Source organism: Larimichthys crocea, chromosome X, assembly GCF_000972845.2.
Source record: "Larimichthys crocea isolate SSNF chromosome X, L_crocea_2.0, whole genome shotgun sequence".
Taxonomy (NCBI): domain Eukaryota; kingdom Metazoa; phylum Chordata; class Actinopteri; family Sciaenidae; genus Larimichthys; species Larimichthys crocea.
In genome coordinates this window covers 27544802-27554707 of record NC_040020.1, presented here as the reverse complement: position 1 = coordinate 27554707, position 9906 = coordinate 27544802, and the positions used below count along the sequence as shown (strand labels likewise).

The window sequence follows — 9906 nt, the reverse complement described above, 5'->3', positions numbered from 1 at the left end:
TTGGGCACATCTGATTTCTTTATCTTATTGTTTTGTTTTTATTTTTGTATTGTTTAAAACAAAAGCAGAGAAAAAACTGCAATACATCAGTTACCGCACTACAATTCATACAAATATATCACTGACAACATAAAAGTAATTTTAAAAATACATAGTCACATTTTCATACAAATATAGACAATAGCAGATCAAAACGTACAATAATTTTAAATTTAAATTTTAATATAAAACACTACAGCAGTGATACTCAATTTAAGGCCTGATACGGTGCAGGGTGGCCCATTGTCTAGTTCACAAAGAAAATAAACTGATCCACACTGTGAATTTCTTTGTTTGTTTATACCATTTAGTAAATGCTCAATAATGTCTCTTGCCTGTTGCTTTGGACACTGCATATTAGCCTTTCAGTGATCTGCGAAAAAAAAAAGTTCAGGTCCGCCTGACCTGTGCAGGGCTGCTGAGACTGGACCTGCCTCTGAGAAAAGATGAGTGAGGGCAGCAAATGTTGAATGGTTGACAATGAAAACAAGCAATTCTATGAAAAATTGACAGAAATTCTTAAGCACTTTAATTTGCCAAATAACAACTGCTGTATGCATGGTTATATGGTAATATCAGGCACCATGGGCAGTCGTCTTATTTAACCACATCTACGTTGCTAATGTTTGTTAATGTTTCTGATAAATATTATTAATGTTTGTCTACTAACTTGCCCCTGTCCTTCTGTCATTTTGCAAAAGTGGTGGCCGGGCGAAGCAAGTTGAGTGCCCCTGCACTACAGTGTAGCAGAGGTAACAGCTCAATATTTTTTATTGCTTCATGTGGCATAGATATCATTCATACAGTTCATTCAAGTGAAATGACTGCTGACGTCTGCATAACGTAACTACTCTTGATGTAGACCTGTATTGAGCTGAAGTTCAGTGCTGAAGGCTATCATGAGAGGAGGACTCTGTTGTCTTTGGCCCACTTCCTCAGAGCTCGGATGATGTATTCAACCTGGGGGTTTCCTGAATTTTGCAGCAGGGGCACCACCTCTTTAAGTGTTTCCCTAGAACACAAACAGGACACATGAGGAAATAAGATTAGATCAAGAATGCACCATCTCTCATGTTTTTTTTATTTAGACATCACAAGCACTCAAACAGGTCACAGAAGTTTGACGTGTGAGTCAAGATCTTGTTTAGTTTTACTCTGTACAACAGGGAATTTTGTGACAAATTATGTTATGCAGTAAATAAAGTAAATGTTGGTAAATGTGTAATGATAAAAATCAAGGAAAAAGAGACAAACATACTTGGACTCCTTGTTTGCCAGTATGAGCTGGAAGATGCCGACACACGCCCCCCTCTTGCCTTCCCAGTAGTTGGAGCCTGGGTCCAGTTTCTCCAGTGCATCAAACGCTTTGGCTGCATAGTAGAACTGGCCCATCTGAAACAATAGAACGCAACATATAGAAGAGAGCCATAAATTATCACAAAAGAGGCAGGTAGAAAATAATTTTTATTAGTCGACAGAAAAGTAAAAAGCGTCTTTTACTATTATTTTGACAATCAATTGATTGTTTGGGTCACTTCTTTTCTCAGTTCACTATTATAAACTGAAAAACTTGGTTTTGGACTGTTGGTTGGAAACACAGGTGATGTTTTCAAATTACTAAGTCCCAAACTGACTTTTTTTTCTATATGCAATAATATAAAACTAAAACTCATATTAGAGAATCTGGAACTGTAGAAAGACATTTTTTTTACTGATATACAAGTTAAAACTTAACTGAATGTGAATTTTCTATCGACTAAGAGATTAACTGACTATAATATATACATTCACACATGTATTCCCATTTTAGAAGACACCACAGATGATATGCAAAGCAGAACACAGCTACTCCACCTTATAGCAGTCATTGGCAATGAGCTGCAGCAGACTGAAGGAATCAGAGGAAGTGCCCATCTTCAGATAGAGCTCCCAGGCAAGCCGGCCCTTCTGGTTCATTATATCTGACAAGAACAAAACGAGTCTTCAATAATCCATCATTCATAAGCTGTTTCAGCAACCTTTATAGATTCAGATTTGGGAAATATTAAACGCCTGTGGGCAGGCTTTATTGATGTGGATTAAGCCAAGAAAGGAGAAAATCTTTTAATGGAGATATCCATTTCTTAAAGCTGTTGAGTGTAATACTAGTTGAGTGCAAGAGTGACCCTAAATTCTTTACAAGCCTGAGGTTAGAGATCTGACAGCTCCTAAAAATTGTGTGCATCAATCATTTAGCTCTGCAAAAAAGATTTTTAGAATTAAATATACTATCATTGGTGTGACTACTATACGTACAGCATCGTGCCAGCCAGCTGAGGTAAACATAGTCGTTTTTGATCTTTTCACTCTGAATCAGCAGAAAAATCTGAAAGAGACATTTAATTAGTCCAACACATTAGTCGACAACTTGTCAAAGCCTGTAAAAAAGGAGTTGTGCAGATGTATGTTGAAGTAAAGTACCTCTTCTGCTTCTTTGTAGTTGCCAAGTGCTGCTTTAGCCTGAGCATAGTTGAAGTTGAATGTATCATCATTATAGAAGTAACCCTGCAAAACGGAAAGCAGTTATGCCTAAACGAGAAGGTCCACACGTACAAACAAAAGTGCATACAAATTGTCAGTATTTTGTTGGGAGTGCAAATCACTGGGAATAAAGAAAAACACACAGCTGAATAAATGCACTGCCACTCTAAAGCACCACTTTCACCCGGTGTGTGGGAGTCTTTCTTTTTTCTTTTCAAAATGAAGTGATACCACAGTAAAGTAATATCACTGTTATTCTTCACAGGAATATAACATAATATGTGTGTCTTTTACAGTGCAACACTAACCTTGACTGAGTTTAGATATATGAGTACATCTTCAAACTGTCTCAAAAGGAAGAAGCAGGAGGCCATACACTGTCTGCCAGGAATAGTATCTGAAGGCCAAGAATATGTTATACACACATGCGCACACAATGTTGCTTTGAAGGGTCATGTTGAATAAAATCTCTATTCAATGTACCGCATTCACTAGCCGAGCCTCCGACCAACTGGAAGAATTGCTGAGCAATTTTCAGGTGATCCCTCTGAAAGATAAAAGCGCAAACATTTGTCTTGGACTCACTGTTATCATGTTTGTTTGTGTGCATAACTATTCATTTAATGAAAATACTCACTGATCCGATTTCTTGTCCCAGTGCGGCATTCACCACTCCTTTCAAAATATACTCCTGAGAAAATAAATGATCAAAGTAAAAAACTTAATATGCTCTCTTGTCTAGTCCCTTTATGGTGAAATAATTTATAAAAGGAAAAAGAAAACCTGATTATCTTGATGAAAAACATGAAAAAAACACTTGTTTTTTCACTTGTGGGTGAAATACGTCTTTGTCAAGAATTGATCTTTCATTTGATCTTTCTTTTTTTTTTACTGCTGCTTGAAACCACATCAAAATTTACTTCAACAAGTAAGAAAATTGCATAAAAGAGACAAAAGCCAAACACTTCACATTCTTTTTAGATCTAGGCAACATTAAGGTGCTTTTGAAGATAAAAACTGGTCACATAAAAGAGAAAGCTTTCCTGGAGTGCAGCGAGGAGAAGAGGTTTTTTTTTTAAAACAGGATTTATTCAATCCGGCATGATTCAGATTTTCATTGTACATTTCTTTTCCATATAAAATGAGCATGACTGTAATTAATTACACAATTGTAATTAATCACAGCTAATGTATTATTTTTCACATTAGCAGATGTGGACTCTCTTATTGAGGTCAAATAATTACATCCTGCTTCAGAGAATTGCAATGCTACATTTAAACTCAGTGTCACTTACCTGAGGCGTCGTGGGCACCAAATCTTGGATGAGGTTATAAGCTTCCTGGACGTCATCTGGAAGTGTAAAATGAAGCATGTGAATGGCTGAGCTAGGATAGGTTTATACTAAAATCTGACTGCATTAAATGTTGCACTGACTGTGGGAAAGCAAGTGATTTTATTAATATTTTTTTGTTTACTATAAAAAGGTATTATTCTGTATGTTCAAGAGAAGTATCTTGAATCATGTGTCTAGTCACTTAAAAATATGTTACTTCTTCATTTTACTGTCAAATCCTGCATGCATCAATTTTAATGAATAAATATTTATCTTGTTTGCTTGTTCCAGAAAACTGCAATGTCACACCTTGTCTGAGATAGTAGATGACCAGGTTGAGTCTGGCCTCAGGGATCACATCAATCAGAGGAGGCAGCACCTGCAACGCCCCCTCCCCTCCACGAAACACTACCTGCAGTACACAGGGGACAGAGTCACAGTTTGGAAAAGTAGCATGTAAGTCACTAGTATATGCATACACACACCAGCACGCACATACACACTCACAGTTAGAGCTTGTGAAGAGCTTACCAGGTTGTGTCGGATAAGCTCCTTAGCAAACTCAAAGGAGCAGGACGAGATGTCGATTAGGTTCTTCAACTCAGCCTAAGAGCAGGAGAGTGCGCACATAAGTCAAACCTACCACTAGATACTCTCTCCAAAGAAATAAAAGGGCAAGCAGTTACTGACTCAGTCAATAAGAGTGCGTACATGGATAATAATAAGTACAAAAAAGCACAAATGCTGTGCACTGTCACCACTGAAAATATCTTTAATTAGTTCCTTCTCATTAAAGGATACAGTGCATTGGCAGATATTAGAAATTAAAACTGTTCAATGTGTTATTTATTGGATTTGTTGTTAAAATAAAACAAAATAAAATTGTGTGACCGAAAATGTGAAAACACATGAAACAATATAAAGTATGAAGGATAACCGAGATGTAGTACCTCAGCTGCCTTGCCATTGTAAAGTCTGAAATGGTTGCAGGCCTTGAGGTTGAGGGCAATAGTGGAGTCAGGCATGCTCTGCAGGTAGACAGCCAACACCTCCTGGGACACATCATAGTAGTCCAGCTTGTAGTAACACAGAGCCACGTAAACTTTCAGGGCCAGGAAATCTCTGAAAGACAACAAAAAAAGAGGATGTGAAAATGCCTTTACTTCTTTTCGTAGCTGGACACGAGGTATTTCAGATTCTTTTTAAATTGATAAATAATTGTTATGCCGTCACTCACTTTTATCTCATATTGTTTGAAACAAATGTCGCAGAATTATTATTTAAAACGTATACTGTAAGTAACTCAAGAATTAATTCCACTTTTTGACCTATATTTGACAGCATGGACTCAAATGTGGTTTGCTGTAAGTATTTGTTTGTGTTTAATGGGAGTCTGGACCGTTCTCGACAAGTGCTGCTCCTCTGCTTGGATGTCTGTATCCCATCTAGGACAAAACTTCATCTGTCTTCACATAAAAGTGTTAACACAGACCAGATTTCAGTGAGACTAAATACCTACCTGTGGTACAGTTTGTAGAATCTATAGCAATGTAAATATTTTCTTTCAACATGGCATTTCAGCACATGACAGATATTATTATTATTAGGGCTGTCATATTTTAAAATGTCTGCGTCTGAAAGCCTGTTTGACTGTGGCTTGATGAGTCTGGTTGCTCACATCAGGAGCTGAGCTAGTTCTGACCTCTGACCTCCTTTGTGCTTTGTGTCGAGGTGATATTTCAAACTCAAAATAGTCCAATGGTCCTAAAATACCCAGCAACAGTTCCATCTGTGCATTTTTTTTAAATTGTAAATGTTCTATTCATTGGGCCAAGCAGCATTTGGTCACCTGCTTCCATCATGTTTACAAAGCTACTGCGTATGTTCAGTGACTTTTGTGCTGAAGGGGAATCACAGAAAACAATTAATCTGTGCTAATCTTTTTAGTGTGTTATTCTTTCTAGAATAACAGTAATTACTATTGTATATTATGTTGAGAAACATCTTTATCAATGGATATATTTTAGACTTTTATTTAAATCCCACATAGAGCAAAAAAAAAAAAAACAGACAAGAAGTTATCACAGGAAAAAACACAAATGCTGTACATTAGAATGGATATTTGCATGCTGGCTAACATTTCCAGTCAAAGAACATCGAGGTCTTGGGAAAATGGCCCGGTACTCTGGATTATTCCACTATCTACTCTGACAGAATCATGCAATTTTTTCATAGCCCTATTTTGATATTTTTGCATTTTTCTGTTAGCAATCAGAGGAAATAGTAGTAGTAGTGAGGCTAATTTGTATTCCAACAGAAAATGTGTGTCCTGAGCTGCTGCAGAAGCCTGCAACGAAAGCTGCTGTGAACCCAGTGAAAAAAAAAAAAAAAAAAAAATCTCACCTGCACCTCTGCCCCATTTCTAGTGAAATCAAAGTCTTTCATTTTCTTACCGTTGCTACAACAGATACAGTATATCAGCGTTAGATGAAGCTAGCTCAGCAGGTCCGCTGCACTGATACTTGAATTATCTTTATGGTTCCACAAGGCCTATGAAATCTAACACTGCTTCATGAACAACTCACACCTGTCAAGGTGGTGCTAGGGCGGCACCTGCATCCAAGGGCAGCAGGACTGTGAAACTAATTTAAGAGAGTAAAGGGCAGGGGGGGAAGCACAAACCTGTTCTGTAGTAAAAGTCGTTTATAGATGTCTATAGCCTCCTGGTAGTGGGAGCGCATGTAGTGAATGGATGCCAGGCTCAGCTGGTCTTCTGTCACATCCTCGAGGTTCTGGTGGAAACCCATCAGCTTCTTCTCATCATTGAACTGAGACAATGAAATATACATCATTTAGAGATGTGATCATGATGACACAAAAAGCTAAGAAGACATGAATCACACTCAGAAAGAAGCAGCTCATAAAAAATGCTCAAGACACAGAAGCAAAAAAGGGTAAGGGTAAATACATGTTTTATTAGGTCAAATACACGCCACACCATTATCCACATTATAACAGTAATAATATAACAATATAATAATAATTTCCAACCTTGTGAGCCAAGTGGAATAGTAATCTGTTTTGCAGTGGGGACATTGGCGCTACAGGGAGCAAGAGACACGGAAATTAGTTAGACAGCATACCACATGCAAGTAAAAGGCACACTTCATGAACATCATGACCTTGCGCTTAGCAATCACATCAACTGACTGAAAAGCATTGAATGTGATCTGGCAAATGTATTAAAAAAAAGTGAGTGAGTTAATGGGAACTAAAAGAGTACAATAACTCAATTTAGCTAAATCTGCTGAACCCACTGAATTCCTTTGTGTATCTCAAGCAGCAATACGTTTTCACAATAAAAGCCTGTAAGTCTGGTGCAAAATGACAGTGAAGACTACAAAAAAAAAAACAATGTATAGAACACAATTATGATAATAATTAAGACAATCCTATGCACAAATTGGTGGGCTTTCTGTGTATTATGTTTTGTGAGCTATGAAACATCCTAAATTATATTGTATAATATGTCAGTTAAATGCACAAATTACAAAAAATAAATAAACCAATAATTGTTGAAACCATGACATCTTAACACCAGCGTGGTCCAATAGTAAAATGTTCTTTTGGAAAACTGTAAATATTTTGATGTGACTCAATATGTTAGAGGATTGCTTTTCAAACAAAATTGTACAAAATGTCGGAATAAACAAATGTACTTAGCTGGAACTGAGCCTACCCTTAGATGCAGCCTCCTCTGCCTCTTTATAGAGCCCCAGAAAAAACAAGGCACAGGCCAGATAGACCCACACCTCATCAGGACATTCAGTCTTTGTTGTCAGAGACTTGTACTCCTGTCAGAACATGATATGGAAATATTACAAATGTAATCAGACCCTGCAAAAACTGTCAGTCAAATCCTTATCCACCTATTCAGATTTAGATATTTATACTATGTACCCAGCTACACACTCAGCATTCAGACACACATATAAAACAAGAAAATACCTCCATAGCTCTCTTGTAATCACCCAAGTGAAAGGCACAGTAGCCAATCCAAAGGTCTGCATGATCCTCTTTCTCGCCAATACTTCTCTGAAACTAGAGATGACACAGCAACACATCAGCAACAAAGCAGCAGCATTCAGAACTACAGTGTTGTCTTTAGCGTAGGCGTGGGAGTGATTCTATTTATAAAACTTTAATTCCAGGGCATGACACATGATAATTTGCAGTGAGGTTAACAAAAACAGCTAGCCCCTCTGTGAGTGCAGCAGTCATAAAGTTTAATTATTAAATCTTGCTCACGATGAACCAACATATATTTTTATTATTAGAAACGTTGGTTCATTCATTAATTTAAAAAAAAATTATAGTCTAATAAATAACAGGCAGACACGAGGCAGTAATTAATAGAGCACTTACTTTGTCGGCCTTAAGAGAGGAAACTCTCCTCACAAGAGTCTACACAGCAGTACTGGTTGCTGTTGCGCGGAGGAAATTAGACACACAGACAATATCCTGACCAATAGTATTGGTGCTCTATCTAACAGGTATACAGTTTCTAAATAACATCAGTACTACTTTAGCATTTCTCTACTGAAATGTCTATCTTCTCGATATATCTGCAATAAGCAAATATCAGCTGATATATCACCCTGGCCGATTTAAAAAAGTTTCTGTTAGTGCAACTGCTTCACAGCGATGAAATAATAGTTGGCAGTCTAGTCTAGTCTACACCATACAACTACTACCTCTTCCCACTACATCTCCAGCCAGATTAAAAACTGATGACAGACAGGACTTAATTTACTGGACTCACTGTACCAACTGCATTGTACTGAACCAACTACGGTTATGATGTGAGACAATATTGGGTCTTTATGGGATGTTGTGCATTTTTATAACTCCACAAATCATCATGTCATGTTAGGTACAGTACCTGAATCCATCCATCCTCCTTTCCAGTGAACAGTGGTCCATTCACCCATCATGATTTGGATTGAGTCGTGTTTATTTTAAAGTTATGTGAGTGTAAGTACCTCTAAGAGTGTCAAGGCCCCAAGATAGTCCCTCTGTTGAAGGTATTCCTCCAAACGAGGGACCTTGGTCTTGTTTTTCTTCTTCTTCTCGCTGATGCTCGCCGGTGTCTCTGCTCCCACGGCTGGCTTCACACGAGAGAGGATCTACCGAGATACAACATTTCTTAAGTTTTTAAAATCACATAACTTCGAGTGGTTTGGGGCCAACATGCACGACATTTTCAAAAGCATGTTACCATATAAAAATAACACGATAACGGTGTTGGCATGGGGTGTGTAAAAACGTTAACTCACCATGTCGACGAGTCCTTCTTGCAGACGTCCCCGGCTCAGACTTGTTTATCACTAACCTAGGTAACGTCGCTGCTCCCAGCAGTTAAAACATGAACTGTAAGCTGTCCCTACCTACCGTCAGGCTTTAGTTAGCTAACGTTACGTGGTTTCATTTGTTTAATAAAACCAACCAGATAACGCTACAAAGCGGTTAAACTCTTTCTCACGACTTACATGTTACAAAGTTACAGTTTAGCAGGTTTGTCTCTATCTCATGGATAACGTTGCTATGTTCGGAAAACGTTGGCTAATACGCTGGCAGCATATATTTATACTTCCGCCTTTGTATTTTCAAATTAAAAGCATAAGCAAATGTCCCCACAATCTAGTAAAGCAACGAAAAGACGTTTTTACGGTGAAGTGTTGATGTAACCCATATTATGGTCTTCCTCTGAACATCTCTGAATGGGTCAAACCGGCAAATCGGAGATTGCAGTTGAAGGAAAAGCGCGGACATTGTAGCTGTTTTTTGTAATATTACTCTCGAGTGACCTTTATTTTGTAGCAAAAGTAGATTTCAGGACTTAACAGGAAGTAGCTCCGCTGTCCTGGGCTCGACTGACCCAGTGATGTGTGCTCGTTGTTGCCTAGCAACGGAAAGGCGAAGCATGGCTGCAGCAGGTCACGGAGGATTTTGA

At 38.0% G+C, this 9906-nt stretch overlaps 1 protein-coding gene across 1 annotated transcript; it reads right to left on the bottom strand.

Annotated features, from left to right (window-relative positions):
* Window positions 1–12: 12 nt before the first annotated feature.
* On the bottom strand, window positions 13–9539 carry ift56 (intraflagellar transport 56). The gene is made up of 18 exons (XM_010735910.3): window positions 9230–9539; window positions 8936–9079; window positions 7902–7994; window positions 7633–7747; window positions 6945–6994; window positions 6576–6721; window positions 4844–5015; window positions 4425–4499; window positions 4203–4305; window positions 3855–3910; window positions 3197–3250; window positions 3043–3106; window positions 2868–2956; window positions 2500–2583; window positions 2335–2404; window positions 1894–2000; window positions 1298–1431; window positions 13–1051 (listed from the first exon to the last, which is right to left on the bottom strand). The coding sequence occupies exons 1-18, from the start codon at window positions 9230–9232 to the stop codon at window positions 937–939; spliced, it is 1674 nt and encodes a 557-aa protein (XP_010734212.1). The 5' UTR covers window positions 9233–9539; the 3' UTR covers window positions 13–936.
* Window positions 9540–9906: the final 367 nt, after the last annotated feature.